The 19,266-nt window shown below is 41.7% G+C and overlaps 1 protein-coding gene across 1 annotated transcript in view; it reads left to right on the forward strand.

The window, feature by feature from the left end:
• Positions 1-14,204, forward strand: part of ttll12 (tubulin tyrosine ligase-like family, member 12) — a 39,648-nt gene extending 25,444 nt beyond the window's left edge. Inside the window, exons 8-14 of the mRNA XM_083935199.1 lie at positions 3,965-4,159; positions 4,236-4,347; positions 6,000-6,151; positions 7,265-7,346; positions 7,802-7,870; positions 9,560-9,698; positions 13,931-14,204. Coding sequence (XP_083791325.1) covers positions 3,965-4,159; positions 4,236-4,347; positions 6,000-6,151; positions 7,265-7,346; positions 7,802-7,870; positions 9,560-9,698; positions 13,931-14,082 — 901 coding nt within the window. The 3' untranslated portion in view covers positions 14,083-14,204. The remainder of the gene's footprint in view (positions 1-3,964; positions 4,160-4,235; positions 4,348-5,999; positions 6,152-7,264; positions 7,347-7,801; positions 7,871-9,559; positions 9,699-13,930) is intronic.
• Positions 14,205-19,266: the final 5,062 nt, after the last annotated feature.

Here is a 19,266-nt window from a genome sequence, read left to right on the forward strand (position 1 = left end):
GTAAACCAAGCCCCAACACAGCGACTTCCCAGTTGATCCAATACAGAAGTGCCAAAAACCACAGTTCTCTGAGTTTCCACTATGGGCAGGTTTCATAACAGAGCAGTTTCTCATTGACCCCCATGTTAAACAGGGCCGTTTTCACAGCATCATTAAACCTGTTAAAGGCCTGGGACAAAAAAACATTCTAGTCTGTATGTTTAGGTCATATCTCCATGACAATACTGAGAGGGGTGAATTTTTTGGTTTGGCTAGTTTTTATGTTATTGGAGGTTAAAGTTTATGAATAATTAGGGGTGTGGCAACCCCTTACGTATATGTCTTCCCCGAGGTCTTCTCCCAGCTGGACGTGCCTCATCTTTCTCAGATGCCCAAACCACCGCAGCTGGCTCCTTTCAATGCAAAGGAGCAGTGGCTCTACTCCGAGTTCCTCACAGATGGTAAAACTTCTCACCCTATCTCTAAGGGAGACTCCAGCCACCCGCCTGAGAAAACCCCTTTTGGCCGCTTTATGTTAACACTCTTGCTAGGAGACAGTGGTAAAACTATCGGGTGTAAAATTCAATACAGCTCATACAGATACCAAAGAGTAGTTTGTACCTCTGTTATTTTTATTTTTAAACCAGCTGTATTTGGTGTTGCTGCGTTAGGAGTCAGCAGGATTTCCCTTTAAATATCAGTATAGCTGCGTTGTAGAATAATTACAGACAGATCTTCTGGCATTGTTAAGTGTTAATTGTTTTGTACGTTAATAAATTAGAATAATTGTCCAAATCCCCACTTTTTTAAATTATTTTTAATAGGCCTACATTTTCCATTCCATCATTCGGCAAGTAAAAAATCTCAGCCACTTCCCCAAAAAAAAGTCAAGCCCTGTAAGAAGCCAACCTTATGTATCCTCTAACTTTCTCTATGATCGTTCATTTTAAAGGTCAGTATATGAGAATACACAGCAGAGCACGTAAATGTTATGGTTTATGAAATATAAGTTAATAATAGATGGTAAAAGGTTTAGAAAAGCCCCAGACAGCCTTCCCCGCAGCACTAAAACATTACGCAGATATCAGGGGGCAGGGCTCAGGGGTCAGGGGGCCTGTGTTGCAAAATCACTTTAACGGCCACAACAAATCACTTATTAGCAAAAGTCACAGTCAGGACTGTGTGGCAGCAAAGTTTAACCCCTTAGCAGCCACGTGTTCAGGGGGAGACAGCAGATACATCATCTGAAAGCTGGAACCTGTGGATTCATGTGAGATGCAGGGTTGGGTTGATACCATTTGTTACACAGTTTTGATGGCTATTTTTTTCAAGGATTTATAAAAACGGTCAAAAATCCGAAGGAGAAGTACTCATTAATACAGATTTAAACAACATGTTATGTGTTCATGTACATTTGGCCCTTTGCTCTCTGTGCTGGTGTTGCTCGATTGTTGGTGAAACTATTTGCATCTAAACGTAAGGGAGCAACGCAGGGGTTTCTACACAGCAAAATCAGGAGTGTTAATTCAACTCCCACCGTGTTAATCTTAACACTTTTTCTGAGTTTATGTAGTTCTCATGGATTTGAGTTAAAATGACACTTTAAAACGTGTTAATATTTTAAATCTTTAATAGTGGTAAACCCTACACCCTTGGTGTTGTTTTATGACACCACATACCTGTAAGTGCACTCTTAACTCAAAATTGTGTTATTCCCTTTCACTCTGAGTGTTAATTTTTAACACTTTTAACACAACACAAACATTGTGCTATGTAATCCCACCCAAACCATATATTTTCTCCTGATTTTCTTTAATGTATGTTTATTTAGTTTTGGTAATGATAATGACAATTCATAATCACAATTACTTCATTTATTTTGTTGTAAGTGTAAACAATTAACTCGCTTAACTGACTATGCCCGCAAGTGTTAAAATAACCCTAAAATCACACCCACCAACTCAAAATTATTATCACTGGAAAAAAAACACAACACATTTTGCTGTGTACGCCGAGAAGAGCTGGATGGATTAGTATATAGTCACATGGATTAAAACAAATTATATTAATTAATTAAATAAATTGAGAGAAATACGCCTTTAGTGTCTCAGATCTTTGAATTCAGCTCATGAAAAAATTGAGCAAAAAGTGTTGCATTTATATTTTTGTTCAGTGTAAGAAGCTGTGAGTCTGTTGTGTGTACATATAATACCATCATTTGATTCCGAATTCAGTACCAAAGTTGAAATGCTGTATGACTCCTGGGAACAAAAAGAGTAACAAAAATTTACTCAAACCCTTCAAAAACACACCAAAACCTCAAACAAACTGCTGAGAGTTTTTTTTATGTGTAACATTTAGTAATTCATTTAACAATGGAAAAATGATTACAGTGGTAAGTTTTGGCGCACACACTTGTTATTGATATTGTGCCCAAGCGCTATTCGCGGCTTAAGTTTTGTTGGTTTGTGTGTGAGTGCAACAGCTTCTCAGCCCTGGCCCCGGCTGAGAGAGGTGGGCTTCGGACACACGTAAGAGCACGAGCATAAAGGGCAGCCCTGACATCAATTTATATGACACTGTGCCCTGTGAAGGTAAAAAGGCTGCTTAAGGGTTCGAGGTGATCTGATGTGGAGGTAGAATGTTCACTGCAGATTTGGTCAGATGAAAATATTCAAAAGCAGTTGGACAAAACGCACCAGAACTCTGAGGTCTACGGAACCCATCACTGCAATGCGAGGACGATCTGACCAATGTGTGTGTCATATAACGACGTGATGACATATAAGCAAGAAGCAATCGTGTCTGGTCCTGATCTTTTAAAGCAGTGTGAGTGCAGACCGGGGCTAAGGGCGCACTCACACTGTCCATCCGTACCGTGCCCAACGGCTAAAGTCTAGTTGTTTGACCAGTGTGAGTTCAACCGTACTGTGGCTAGGAGTGGCACGCTTGCCGGTCACAGCCCATTTGGGAGAGGTGGGCTTTTGTAAAACGTGTTTGCACATGTTTGAGCATGAGTGTGCGCACGTGTACGAGCATGAGGCCTAGGCAGTTCTGACGTCATTTTAGGTGAACCTGTTGGGACATAGAAAAAAAGAAGGAGGGACCATGCGCGGACATTTAAAACAATGGCTGCGAAAGGTTCACGCTGGTGTGATGTGGAGGTGGAGTGTTTACTGCAGATTTGGTCATAACAAAAGTTATCACAGGACACTTTACAAACTAGGTAAAGACCACACTCACACTTATTTATGATTTACATAGACCCAACAATTCCCCCATAGAGTATGGTGGCAACGAAAGCCTCCCCTATTACAGATTTGTAAACAAAGTGACGCATCGCGATGACGTCATCAATGCGTGTGACGTGTTACGGCGTGATGACGTATTGGCAGCAAGAAGCATTCGCTGAGGCCCAGGTATTGTTCGTACAAACTCACCAGCGGGGGGAGAGGGAGGGGGTGACAAGTACCCTAAAGCACGGGGCACGGTACGTGTGTGAGTGCGCCCTAAGAAGAATATCTCTCGGGTCCTGGAAAGTCCCAGAGTGTGTCTCGGTTACATAGTGCCGGTTTTAAGCAGAGTAGAGATCTCAACTTATTTTGAAAAAGGCCAACATAAACAAAAACCAACACTACCTAGAACAAAAAAAACTCATCTACAGTTTCAAAACATTAAAATTCTTAACCTCCCTGTCCGCAAAACAGGAGAAAAGGGTTTTCAAAACAAATGACACAGACACCCTTATAAAGCTTCCTTTATGTTTAAATAAGAAAAATACTGGATAATGCAGCTCCACTGGCAGCAGATGGAGCACCACAGGTGTGCATCAGGCATGCACGTGTGGATGATCCTACACTCAGAGACAGCGTGGCTGACCTGGAAACACAGAGACTCAAACTCAAATGTGTGACTGCACCCTTCTAACGGACACCATAACCTTGTTTTCTACAATCTATCGTCATTCCATCTTCTTCTCTGACAGGAAGCTGAGCGAGGAAGTGCCTCATGTGATGCTGAACCAGTTCCCCTGTGAGAGCATCGTCACCGTGAAGGACTGCATGGCTGCTGTGGCCCGCAGAGTAAAAGGCGGACCACAACCTGACTGGCTACCAGAGACCTTCAACCTCCAATCAGAGCTGCCGCAGTTCATCAAGTGTTATCAAGAGCGACAAGAAAGGTTGGAATGTTAGATTTTGAATTCTTTAATACAACCGAAAACATGTTGCTGAAGATGTCTGGTTGGTGTGTTTCAGGGGAGAGGATAACCACTGGATCTGTAAGCCCTGGAACCTAGCCCGTGGACTGGACACGCACATCACCAACAACCTGGACTACATAATCAGGCAAAGAGAAAGTACACCAAAGGTACACAGACACCATGACACCAGCTTTGCTAAGACCAGTGTTGAGAGGGTTACTTTTGAAATGTATTCCTCCTAAAATGTAACCTGTCATGTATTCCCCTAGATTACTCAAGTAATGTATTCTAAACACTTTTGGATTACTTTTAGATCTCTCTGGCTTAGGAGGTCAATAGTTACTGGGTTCATTTCTAGTTTGTGTTGTCAGCGCCCCCATCACAAAAGCACAAAGCACAAAAGCATCACAGATGTATTTTCAGTTCACTTGAGCCAAAACTTCTTTATTAAGCTTCTTCAGAATGAGTTAGTCTGTGTTCACTGCTTATCTTTGTTGGAGGAAAATGTTATGTTCCGGTGTTTGGAATCTTCGTATTTCAGAGAAGAAGGTCAAGTGTCTGCACCAATAGGGTGTTCTAAGGTTGTTTCATTGTTCTGGCAACATGACTGATAACAGGGCCTTGGTCCTTGAGACTGTTGCTGTATATTAGGTGAGGCCTGAGTCTATTCTAGAAGTTTCTGTTGTCTGTGTTCCTGCATGCATGTGCCAGCAGCTTCTCTGATCAGATTTGTTATTAAACTATATATTCAAGTCAGATCAACTGAGGCCCACAAGTAATTTCTTTATTCGTCATCTGGCAGGATCATCGATAGTACAAGTTTGCTTCATCAACCTTGAAACCATGAATTACTGTGACATCTTGTACCCAGGGCCGGCCCTAGACTTTTGTGGAGCCTGAGCAGCATTTGGTTTGGAGCCCCCCTTATTGTAACATATTGCCACTTCACTTGGCACTGAATCAACCTTTGCATAATATTAGTTTAAAGACACAATGCACAAATACGCATGTTAAGACTGTCAGATTCAATACAGAAGTGCCAAAAACGGCAGTTCTCTGAGTGTCCAGTAGGAGTTGTTTGCATAATAGAGCAATTTCTTATTGACCCCATGTTAAACAGGTCAATTTTTTTTTCAAATCTTCCCACTCTGGGACCCGGTTTCTAAAGATCATGTTTTCAGGCTCCTATAAGTTGTTCGGTTACAGGAAAAAGCGTCTCTGTGTGGACGGGCCCTAAAAGGTGGAGCAGAAACACTGCAGTCCGTCGATTGGTGCAGACGTTCCTCTGCATCATCAGTGAAGAGGAAATAAAGTGAGAGCTGGCTAGAGCAATTAGATTCTCAGCACTTGGCTGTCCACCACTTTCATCGCACGTCCCAATAACGAGGGAGAAAATGTAAAAACTCTGTTTATTAAGAGAACTGTTTGAGGTGGAAACTCAGAACAGGTTTAGTGTTTAGGTACATGTTCATGAGAGTTACGTATAGTTACTATTACTATTACTTACTATACTGAAAGTGTTGAATCGAAATGCAGTTATAATGTTGCACTTGTTCGTAGATACAAAAAGTGGAAGTAGTTGTGTGAGGAAGTTCAAACCCTGCTTATTTTCATACTTCCACACACAAGTCACTGCAGCACTGTTATCTGTGTTATGTTGGATATGTCAATGCAAATCATGTTATATGTCAGTAGAATTGTATGACTTGCAGTAATGGCAACACTTTGTGTTGTGTGCACATGTAGCAAATCATGTTTAGTAAATGTAATGAATTCAATAATTACTTTGGTTCCTCTAACTTTGTGCGTCTGTTTCCAGGTGGTGTGTAAGTACCTGGAGGATCCAGTGCTGTTCAACAGGGAGGAGGTGGGAATGGTGAAGTTTGATATCCGCTACATGCTGATGGTGCGCTCTGTGCAGCCTCTGTGTCTCTATGCCTACGACGTCTTCTGGTTGCGCTTTGCTAATAGGTACAGCATGAATGCATTCATAAAATCATTCATCCATCGAAAGATAAATGGATGTACTCATCCACTAGGGTTATGCTGGATTTTACGAGATTAAATCGTAATACGCGGTACGTGTGTGTTTGTATGTGTATGAACTGTCGGCTACATGCACACACAGAGGAGGACAAGGGAAATGTGACTTTCAACCAGCTCCCCATCTGCGCGTACATTGCATATAGATGTGCCCGGCCTCCCAGTCCCTGATGCTGCCAGAAAAAGTCAGCCTGTAGCGCCTGCCTCCAGCCACAAGGAGTAGGCTAAAGGCCTCCCTTGAAGTGAAATTCCGGCGTAAAAATCATCCCAGTCGCTAACACCTGGACTTGGCTAACAGTGATTAGCTCGGGCAGTACAGTGATGCATTAAAACGTCTTTTTTAGCCACTAATACTGCTCAGAATAATACCAAACCTCTGCAGCAGCATGAGAAGAGTCCCTACACAGAAAACAAAGCACCAACAACGTGATATTTCAATCTGGACAGAAGTGGTGGTCTGACCACAAAGACACCCCGATCTCCTCGCCGTAAACACTGGAATCTGCTGGTCATCCACATTAACATCAATGTTTTCAAAACATCCAGGACCATAGTTCAGTCCTTCACAATAAAAGTACATGCTTTAACAGCTCCAAAATATCCCGTAAAGTCTTTTTCATTTAGATTTTTAATGTACACCACCATCTGAACCGCTCAGGCTGAGCGTCGCCCAAACGTTCTCACTGCGTTCCCTCATAAAAATCTCTTGTGATTTAATTTGACATGTAAATGCCCATTTACAAATATGAAATTGTGTGTAAATAAATTTTACTTGCACTTCGGTGGTGATCACCCAGTCAAAGCACCACAAAACGACCGGACTCTGCGGGAGACTGAATCAGTTCAGATGGGGACATCCGACGGGTGACACAGTTAGGTTAGTGTGTCTATAATAGAATACAGTACAATACAGGTGTCAAGAGATCTCTGAAGTTTCCATGTCCTCCTTTAGTTTTGTCAGGTGATGATAGAGTACTTGTCTTTGTATAGAGAATGAACTCTTTGTCATGCCTGGACCGGATGTTTAATCCCTCTATCTAGACCCTTCTCCTTGGACCATTTCGATGATTACCAAAAGCACTTCACCGTCATGAACTACGCAGATGATGTGGAGCTGAAGCAGGTACATATTTTATTCTAGATTTTCCTGTTAGCTCATCTGTCTAGTGGTCACCAGAACATGGACTGGTTCCTGTGGTTGACCACAGTGATCATGAAATTTAATAAATGTATCATAAACATCTTTATCTGCAGCAGACGGTCAGTTGCTTCTAGGACGAGGTTATTTCAAATATGTGCTTAATAAATAAAATGGATCCAGCCTGCTCTCTTTCTCTTTCTCTCCCTGTGTTTCCTGTCTCTGTTACCGGATAACTACCAAATCAAGGCAATCAAATGATCAGTGAAAGGAAGCCCTAACCCTTCTTTTAATGATCATTTGTCTGCCTATTACTGCTTAAGCACAATCCGCCATAGTACCACATGAATCTTTAACATTTAAGTTTTCATGAAGTCGTTTTGTAACTGCTGGAAGTCTGGTTAGTAAACAGTTGAATCACTATCTTTTTGCCTCTCTAGGTCCACTACGATGAGTTCATCCCCATGTTTGAGCAGCAGTACCCAATGTATCCATGGAAGGACGTGGAAGTAAGCGTAAACTTTTAGCTCTTTTCAATTAAAGGAATTGTGTCTAACTGCTTCTTGAATTAACTAATACATACTATAATACTTTTTTTACTCACCTCTTTACAAACGTGGGCAGTACCTGAATCGGATTTATGGAATTTAGATGGGTTGTATGGGCTTATCATTAAAAGTGACCCTACTATTGGTGTATTTGTTTTCACACAAATGTCCACCTGATTTTTGAGGTCAAAGGTCACTGTGACCCAACTAAACACATTTTTGACTTCTCATGCTAATTCATCTTCACTAAACCACAGAGGGATAAGAGCCCCAAACACAAACATGGTAAAAGCTTCCTTAATTGCATGAAAGTACCTCACACTGCCTGGAAAGTACCCAACATGGTTCATTACACATATAACATGTTTGCAGAGGGACACCAAGTCGTGAGGCAAAACAGCTGCACATTCACACCCCCCCTTCTTTGCTGCTTGCTCACAGCTCTCTGTGCCACACGTCCGGAAGGGCAGAGGAAGCCACAGCCACATGCATAAATCACTTTGAACACTAGTACAAGAGTTTGGTTAATGATACAATTAAAACAACGTTAAACCTTTGTTTACATGGTGAACATATATCAGCCCCATTATAAGAGATCTTTGGATAAAAGGAAGTAAAACATTAGCCATACAAGAACTAAAACCTGCTTGTCATATCTTACAGTCAATAACACACACACACACACACACACACACACACACACACACACACACACACACACACACACACACACACACACACACACACACACACACACACACACACACACACACACACACACACACACACACACACACACACACACACACACACACACACACCTCTGCAAACACTCCACCTCTGCATCAAACCACCGCGAACCGTTCGGCGGCAACTTTCTAAATGTCTGTTGCGAGGAACAGGCGTATATAAATAGACATCAAGACTGGCTTCAATGCTCGCGCTTGTCTAGTGCGCACGCTCCTGCCAGTACATGTGCATCCATGCATTTCAAATGTCCACCTCGATCAACCGGGCCGCAGCCGGCAAGCGTGCTGTGCCTGGGCGCGGTACAGATGTTCTCACACTGGTCAAACAAACTAGACTTTTGCCGTGAAGCGTGCTTGAGCACGTTATGAATGGACAGTGTGAGTGCGCCCTTACAAGGCCTAGGAGATGAAATATACCCCTACGAAATGGGACACCGCTTCAAACCCGTCATTGTGTACGGCTTTATGTAAGCAGACGCAACATTGTTTTGCCAGACATTCAACATGCCGTCGTCAGTTGTTATCACTTGCAGTGGGCTAGAAAACACCTTCAATGCCTGAGACTGCTGGTGGACCAGTTTATGGTCTGTAGTCTAAAGTGTTGTTAGCCTAGCTACACAACATGCTCACGAATGTGTCATTAGTTTCTTTGCAATGCAGATCTGGAAAATCTCAGTTTGGAGCCCCAAGCGTCCCAAGCGTCAAACACAGTGTCTTTGTCTAACTCATGTATTAAAAAGCCTAACACTTCTCCAGGCTTATACCCTCATATTGTAATACTTGTCTCACAACATTCACTCTTCGATCATATTTAAGAATATATTTATATCTTACATGCACAGGGGCATATTAACACTATTTCATTAACACTTCCCTTTTTCCCTCTTCCTCCCTTTCCCAGGCAGAGGTGTTTAAAGCATTCAGGGAGTTCTTCCAGGCAGCCTCATCTCGACCGGCTCCGTATGGTATATGTCCTTACCCATCATCTCGGGCAATCTATGCTGTAGACCTCATGCTGAAGTGGAGTACTGGTCAAAACGGTGAGACGTTTGTTCTACTTCATTCTATACTTAATTCAGCAGCATGGTAAAGAACATCTACTAACGTTATAGTCAGCAGTCAATGGGAGGCCCAAAAGGGCGATGTAGCCATTAAATAATCAAAAATAATCTTGTTAGTTACATAAACTTGTTGATTTATATCTTCTTAATTTTATTTGACAAGGAAGTGGCAGTGGTCGAACACAATTTTACTTCCCCTCCCTTTATGCAAAAAATATATTACAATGCCTAATGCGGGAAGAAAGTGTTGGTTAAGCTTAACACCACTCTTGATGCTCCAACTTTTCAATTAAGCATGCCCAAGACTCTACCCCAAGGTTCCTGTCCTAACACCTCCAATGCTGGTCCCTCTCTTAAAAGACAAAGACTAGGACTTATAACATTTTAGAGAATTTTTGCATGGGGCCTTCCTGGAGTCTTGTTGGAGAAGCCTTGGATGCAAGACAGAGGATACCTAAGAAACCCCATGTCTCTGCAAACAGCAAGCCTCTAGGGCCTCACTCATTTAGGGGACAAGATAAAATGGTCTGAAATGCTTCTTCTGTTCTTCTAAGGGTGCACTCACACCTGATCCCAGCAGTGCTTTGGGGCCCGTTTACACAAAGACCCGTTTTCTTGTAACTGCACAATTTTAGTATGGTTTTGGCCGACCATCCACACGCAGCCAGCGTTATTGGAGCCTAAAAACACAATTTTTTGTAACCCGGATCCAGAGTAGGACGATTTGAAAAAGCCCCCTGTGGCGTTGCTGTTTGGACACTGAAACCGCATAATTTGTTAACTACGCTGTCATTGCCCCACCTCCGACCTCTAACCCCCACAGCGTCACTTAACAACAGTGCTGCTGCTTGAGAGGAGAGAGACTTACCCATAGACTGTTTACTGAACTGGACTCTGAGCCACATGCATGGGAATGAATTAGGCCGACCACAGATTTCTCCCTTTTCCCTGATGCTCTGAATAAGTCGCTAAATTGGTCGCTAGTAGCTTTTCATAAATAAAGTTGCCAAGAAGGTCTCAAAAAGTAGCGAGACAGTGCCCGCCTGTCAGTGCTTTAGTACGGGGAAGGGGTTCACAGCAGCACCCTCTGCTCGTTGAGGAGACTAACTACAGAGTGATTCATGCATCAGTGTCCAAAACAAAAGTCTCCACTAACACCAAAAACAGTCACTAGATTTCTCTCTAGGATTGAGGAGGATTTGGGAAATCCCCAGATTTGGCGAGAAACTCTCCGATGTCTGTATTATGATTATACACAACAGTGTCTCTCCCCGTATATTCCTCTCCTTTGTTGGTGTATTTCTGTAGTAGTTACAGCGCCACATCCAAGCCTGATGTGTATTACAGCATTTTTAGCCGCCTTCACTGGTTTCGTGTCGACGCAGATATTTCTTGAGTTGAGGCCGTGTGGACGGAAAACCTTTTAAGAACGACGGAAAAAAATTAATTGTTTTCGATCATGTGGACATAGCCTGAGACAGCAGGTTGTCCAGATGAAGGCCGAAGGGATGACCCTCTCAGCCATCAGAGAGAGGTTGGGCATTCAGTCTGTTATTTCAAGGATATTTAAACTTTAAAAGGAAACAGATTCATTTTAGTCCCTCAAAAAGCCCGGTCAGATCTGTCTGTGCAGAAAGTGTTTTAATGATTAAGACTTTTTGGAGCGAAAGCCCACTCTGCAGTGACCAAACCTCTCATCAGCAGAATAAAAAGGCTAGACTTGCCTTTGCTGAGGAGCATGTTGTGTGAACAGAGGAGAACTGGTCCAGAGTGACTTCAGTGATGAGAGGACGTTCAGTTTATTTGGGTCTGATGGAAACATTTTGTTGGGCGTAGGACTGGGGAGAGACTGAACCCAAAGTGTGTAAAGAAGTCAGGTCCATCTGGAGGAGGAAGTGTCATGGTTTGGGGGATGTTTTCTGCAGCAGGAGTTGGGCCTCTTGTGCAGCCACATGGCAGGGTGAATGCAAATGTTTATGTGAACCTCCTTCAGCAACATGTGTAGGAGATTAAGCCTACTTTTGTTATGGCTAAAATATATCAGTCGCTGAATTAATTATGAATTAACTCGACTCGTTAAAATTTAGGATTTATTTTACCTCAACGTAAGGGCACCACACCAAATTAAGACAGGATGTTTATTAAACTTTGGTGAAGGTTTAATACCTGTTAGTTATTTAGGTAATTGATTGTTAAATTTTATCAGTCTCGTCTTGAACAAGTTAATTCGTACCACAGCCTTATCAGTGACCAACACTTTCTGCACAGAACGGAAGACTCTCACAACGACGTAAGGTTACAAACATTTATTTGACTACCCAAAAAGGAAAATACAGGACAGTGCGACATTGAATAGACAAGTGAAAAAGGTTAAATGTTGATATAAGACGCTTGAGGCTCGAGGGGCTTGTTTCTAATATCACTGGCGGGTACAAAAACTTGCTCTAATTAGCCTGCCAACAGAACTCGGATCAGAATCTAACTGTCACCAACGTTTAACCAAGAGTTGCATTAAAAGGACAACCTTACTTTACTGTTGATGTTACAGTCGCCCTGGCGTCTTACAGTACCGATGCAGTCACGCGATAAAAATAGATTAACAAACGAAAATACTTTAGTAAGAAACAAGGTATAAAGTACGTCTCTTGTTAACTTTGGGTTAACAAAGGAACGAACAGCAGGTGGGGAGGTCAAGAGGTGCTAAACGCAGAGAGAGAGGTCAAGAGAGGTGAAGAGTAGAAGATATGCAGAAGAGTAGAGAGGGGGAGAGAGAGAACAAGAGCGCGCAGAGACAGCAGTCTCTTCCTTTTCTACTCAGCAAAGGGGGGGTGTCTCAGGGTTTAACCCATCCCTTTGGCTCTGAGCGAATCAACTGCTTTTTACGCCGGAATTCTAATTCTGACATTAAACTATCTTTGGTTGATTTTCCATTATTAAGCTTTCTGATATCCAATTTAACCAAAATCTTTAGGCAGACAACTTTAACAGATACAGATACTGCACATCATCACACTCTCCTGGATATAGTGACAGGCCTATTATTAAAACACAAATTATTTCAGGAATTAGACAGAGACTTTACACTTCTGAAACCACATAAACATAATCATAACAAGATACAAATAATGCATATACTGTTACACACTTGCAAGAATGTCTTTGAACAGGCAGTTGCGATGAAACATCAAACTTTAACTGTTTTCCAAACTTTTACACAACGTTCTGTTGTTTAAATTTCATCAATGAAAGTCCCTCTGTCTCCAAACAGAGACCGCTCCTCCGGTTCGAAGTGCGGTCAGATTTGACGTTGATTTAGGTTAAAAGGAGGTCCTTAATCCTGGAGTTCCAGGTTTTATTACCCTAGGAGGGTCCGAGGTTGTAAACCACACTTTATCTCTTATCGAAACAAGCATACAAATGTCTTATCTACCATTGTCTTCCTACGACGCTGAGCAGACAGCCAGACTAAAAGAATTCCTTAAACATCACTTCCCCTAGAGGTCCTACACATGCAATACCTTCACTGCAACTGTCTCCCAATCAACTGTAATTTTTATACAGACAATGCCCCCTGTCACACTGTAAAACCTGTGAAGCAGTTAATTGAAGCTAAGAATATTGAAACAATGAAATGGCCAGAGTCCAGATCTAAACCCCATAGAGAATGTCTGGAAAATCCTTGGCAACAAAGTAAAGTCTAACTGAACTGTGTTAGAGACTGAGTCAGAATGGAACCAGATCAAACCAGAGCAGTGTGAGAAACTAGTGATGTCCTGTGGGCGCAGATGTCCTGAAGTCATTCAGAGCTGTGGCCTCTACACTTCCTGTTCATTTCTGAATCCTAGAGAAGAAAACATTGTTGAAATCTTCTCTTCTGACACAATGAACACTGTTCTCTGATTTTACTCACTGTTTTTTTCACTAAACAAAGGTTTTTGTTTTCGTTGCCACCGTACTCTACGGGGGAATTGTTGGTTCTATGTAAATCATAAATAAGTCATAGAGTGTGGTCTTTACCTACTCTGTAAAGTGTCCTGAGATAACTTTTGTTATGATTTGGCACTGTAAATAAAATTGAATTGAATTATTTAGACATGACACCGACATGTTGCCACCAGATTACTGTAAAGCAGTGCATGTCTGAAAGCATGTGTAATCCCCATAATCATCATTTGTTTATCTAATTAGTGTTTGTTCTTATCCTGGGTCAGGTGAGCGAGTGATGCAGCCTCAGATCCTGGAGTTGAACTTCAGCCCAGACTGTGCCAGGGCCTGCCTCTACCACCCCTCCTTCTACAACCACATGTTCCAGACACTGTTCCTGGATCAGCCCGAGCACTGCCCGGTCACACAGATTGCATGATGAACTTAGCAGCTCCAGTGTGTTTGCAGTGTTGTTTTTCATACAGACACAATTCACTTTCTTTTTTTTCTTCCTTTCCTCCTTTTCTTATGTCACACTTTCTCTTACCATCTACATTGCAACTGGTTTTAGGAGCTTATGAAACGTTTTGCCTCGGTAGCTCAGTTACTCATTTAAAACTTTCCTGTGTTTTATTTGGATAAAACAATTACAAGGTTGTCCTGAAAACCAAAACACTACTGCACAAATAAGCAATAAAACATTTTTTGATAAACTGAAGCTGTAGCATAAATTGTCGGCCAAATAATCTTTGGTCTTATTGAACTGAAGTATGTAGAGACCTTCTCCCACCGAACCTTTGTGTCATTTATTTCCTTCCTTGTTGCCTATTGTGGCCTGCCGTTAGCCACAGTAGTCCAGAGAGTAAACTGAAGTGTTGGAATGAGGAAGGAAGAACAGTCAGACAGAAATAAGACATTTAGTCGGCGGAAAAAAATAAGGGAAGTGTAATTTACCGAAGAGGAAATCTGTTGATTTGAGTGTTTGGATTTATTACAGTAGCAATATTTGAACTGCATGCTTAACCCAGGTACTCCTGAACATCTTGTTTGCTGTAAAAATTTGTACTGATCCCTAATGTATTGTAGTACCTGGTACTAAGACTACCTTTAAGAATGTCTGACAACACCACAACCTAAGGGGCAGGAGGAACCCTTCAACCCTTTAATATCTACAATGCAATTTATGACACACTCTGACCTCCCCAAGCAGAAACAATTTACCAGAGGCATATCCTGTGCAGAAGTTAAAACCACATACTAAAAATATGTTTACAGATACAGATAAACACATGTATATTGTTTACTAGTATCTGTGCCCCAGCATCCCTCAGTGGTCACGTCAGTCCTAAACTGAAACATAAATAAATAAAATCTACTTAAAATATCTTGCATGTACTGTTAGCATTTCCACACAGGTTAAAATACTTAACACAAAGAGCATTGGCCGCACACATGGTTACCTTGCTGAGACACAAACAAAAGGCTAGCACAAACCTGAGCTTTTCCATGCTAACAATGTTTAAGACTACTGAGCATTACCATCAGTTTTGCAGTTTCACCCTGTATGAGAGGGAGAGCACACCACAGCCAAGGTGCGCTGCAGCCAAGGTGCTGCAGCAAAGGTGCTGCAGCCAAGTCGAAAAAGGGGCTCTCCACTGAGACACACAGCACTTTATCACTTCCTGCTTAACACCTGGTCACATGGCCGCAGGCAATGAACTGGTCATGTGACTATGTGTCCATTGCAAGTATCACACTATCCCACAGTATGATGGGTCTTATAAGAAATCATTTAAAGAGGGTGGTTTTTTTAAAGTCATAGCAAATATACAGTGCACTGTTTACAAACCGAGTGCTGCAAAAATCAAAAAGGGCGCCAAATTCGTCCAGTGTTGATAAAAGGTACTGGGTAGAATGTCTTGGTCTTCCAGGAAGACTAAGACATCATCCGCATAAAGTGCCAGGTGGTGTTGTGTGCCTGTAACCCTGATAGGTTTGATGACTGAGGATCATTGGATCATCTGATCATCTGAGCCAAGGATTTAAGCGAAAGCACAAAGAGGCTGTGGCTCAGAGGACAACCCTGTCGAGAGGATCTTGATACTGCAAATAAAGGCATTGTTTCCCATACATAGACCAATGTGTGGCGATGGACCACAAAAACTACACAGAATGCCACAAATTGATTCCATTTTTTTTTCCCGACGCGATATTGAAATGTAAATGTTCTTTGAATCTTTATTCATCTTTGCATAGCACTCTTTCTCCCTGTCATCCTCACTCACACATAACAGATGCGCACCTCACTGCAGTCTGTGTGCGCCCAGTTTTGCTCTAACTTCTGGTTGGTTCTGAAATCTGAGCTAGGGATGTACCGATGCATCTTGAGACAGTTAAAAATCGATTAAAATGTGTGACGATTCAATTTGGTTGAGATGAAAAATGAATAGGATGGCTCTATCTACTTTTGAATTTGTTTGTTGACATCGGTGCAAAGATAGCGACGGCCGCAACAGGTCACACCAGCCTGTTTTATCAGAGGTTCTAACTCAGTTTTTGTCTTTTGAAAATAAAATAAGTTGTGTGTCCTCATCTACAGAGGAAGTTCTCATGTAGATCATTTCAGGAATGCCTCAATAAGCTATGGAGGCTTGTGTGTGTGTGTGTGTGTGTGTGTGTGTGTGTGTGTGTAGCTGCTGATGGTCGGAGCAGAGAATAAATAAGCAGTTAAGTTGTTCAGTTTTAGTAAATGTTTCATATTCCCTGACGCTGGTTTGTGAGCGCTCCAGCTCGTCTCCGGGATCTGTCCACACAGCCGGTCGTGGCTCTGGCCGACCCAGGAGCAGGGGTCCGCTTGCCCAAACCGCCCCCTCCTGACTGAAACATGGCTGCGTCCCGAAGAATATGTTAGCCTAAATGAATCCACTCCTCCCAGTCATTAATTAATTAATAATTAATACTCATATTCCTCGAGACAGTGGTCGAGGAGGAGGCGTTGCAGCTATTTATGACTCAGGCCTAAGAATCAACCCTAAACCTAAACTACATTATAATTATTTTGAAAGTCCTCTGTGTCTTTCACATTCAACCTGGAAAACTGTGCAGCCAATTATACTTGTTATAGTGTACCTTGCTCCTGGTCCGTACTCTGCATTTCTATCTGAATTCTCAGAGTTTCTGTCAAATTTAGTCCTTAAAACTGATAAAGTAATCATTGTAGGAGATTTTAATATTCATGTGGATGTTGTTAATATTAGCCTTAGTAACTGTGTTTATCGCTCTATTAGATTCGATTGGTTTTAGTCAGAGTGTACATAAACCTACTCACTGTTTTAATCACACCCTCGACCTTGTTATGGCTTATGGTGTGGAAATCAATGACTTAATAGTCTTTTCACAGAATCCTATTTTATCAGACCATTATTTAATAACTTTTGAATTCATATTACAGGACTACTGACCTCTGGGCAAAAGTTTCTACACTAGATGTTTATCTGATAGTGCTATAACTAAATTTAAGGAAGCGATTCCATCTGCATTTAATTTAATGCCTTATTCTAATATTCAAGACTCCTGCACTAACGTTGGTCTCTCTGAATTTGATCACCTTGTTGAAAGTGTTGCAGGCTCACTACGAACAACACTCGACTCTGTTGCTCCTTTAAGAAAGAAAATAATGAAACAGAAGAAGTTAGCTCCATGGTATAACTCCTAACCCGTGAACTAAAACAAATATCGCGAAAATTGGAAAGTGGCGATCTACTAAATTGGAGGACTCTCACTTAGTTTGGCAAGATAGGAAGGCCCTTCGCAATGCCAGAGCAGCCTATTACTCATCTTTAATAGAGGAGAATAAGAACAATCCTAGATTTCTTTTCAGCACTGTAGCCAGGCTGACAGAGAGCCACAGCTCTATTGAGCCATGTATTCCTATAACCCTCAGTAGTAACAACTTCATGACCTTCTTTAATGACAAAATTATAACTATTAGAAACTGTACGACCTGATATATTCTTGGACTGTTTTTCTACAGTTGACCTTAACAAATTAACATCTACTATTTCGCCATCAAAGCCTTCTACTTGTCTCCTAGACTCTATTCCAACTCGGTTACTTAAAGAAGTGTTACCTTTAATTAGCACTCCTGTATTAGATATGATTAACATGTCTTTATCAGCAGGTTATGTACCACAGTCTTTTAAAGTAGCTGTAATTAAACCTCTTCTTAAAACTAGACCTATATCTAACCTTCCTTTTCTCTCTAAGATCCTCGAGAAATTAGTCGCCAATCAGCTGTGCGACTTTTTACATAATAATGAGTTATTTAAGGACTTCCAGTCAGGATTTAGAGCGAATCATAGCACTGAGACAGCACTGGTAAAAATTACTAACGACCTTCTAATAGCTTCAGACAAAGGACTTGTCTCTGTGCTTGTTTGTCAGATCTTAGTGCTGCATTCGACACTATTGACCATCGCATCCTGCTACAGAGAATAGAGCATCTGATCGACATTAAAGGAACCGCACTGAGCTGGTTTAAGTCATATTTATCAGATAGATCTCAGTTTGTACATGTTAACGTCAAATCCTCCATACACACTAAATTCAGTCACGGAGTCCCACAGGGTTCTGTCCTTGGACCGATTCTATTCACCTTATATATGCTTCCCTTAGGAAATATTATAAGGAAGCACTACATACATTTTCATTGTTATGCTGATGATACACAATTATATTTATCGTTCAAACCAGAAGAAACTGATCAGTTAGATAAACTTCAAATGTGCATTAAGGAAATAAAAAGCTGGATGACCTGCAATTTTCTGATGTTAAACTCAGACAAAACTGAATAGAATAGAATTACTTTAATGATCCCAGACTGGGAAATTATTTAAAGTCATCGTTCTTTGCCCCGAAGGCCTCGGAAACTCAATAACTAAAGATATTGTTACTCTGGATGATGTTGTGTTGTCCTCCAGCACCACAGTAAGGAATCTGGGTGTTATTTTTGATCAGGATATGTCCTTCGATTCTCACATAAAACTAACGACAAGGACTGCATATTTTCACCTGCGTAATATTGCGAAAATTAGGAACATTGTGTCTCAGAAAGATGCAGAAAAACTAGTCCATGCATTTGTTACTTCTAGGCTGGACTACTGCAACTGCTTATTATCAGGCTGCTCCAATAAGTCTGTTAAGAGTCTCCAGTTGGTCCAAAGTGCTGCAGCTCGTGTACTTACTAAAACAAATAGAAGAGAACATATTTCTCCTGTATTAGCTTCTTTGCACTGGCTACCTGTAAAATCTAGAATAGAATTTAAAATCCTTCTCCTTACGTACGAAGCTCTTATTGGTCAGGCTCCGTCGTATCTTAAAGAGCTCATAGTACCATATCACCCGACTAGATCGCTGCGCTCTGAGAATGCAGGGCTACTGGTCGTTCCTAGAGTCTCCAAAAATAGAACGGGAGGCAGAGCCTTCAGCTACCAAGCTCCACTCTTGTGGAACCAACTGATGGTGGTGGTGCCTGCTGCCGTGGTCCTGTGCAGGTCTCTGCTGATGGTGGTGGTTCCTGCTGCCTTGGTCCTGTGTGCAGGTCTCTGCTGATGGTGGTGGTGCC

The sequence above is a fragment of the Echiichthys vipera genome (genome assembly GCF_963691815.1).
Source record: "Echiichthys vipera genome assembly, chromosome: 20".
NCBI classification, from domain to species: Eukaryota; Metazoa; Chordata; class Actinopteri; order Perciformes; family Trachinidae; genus Echiichthys; species Echiichthys vipera.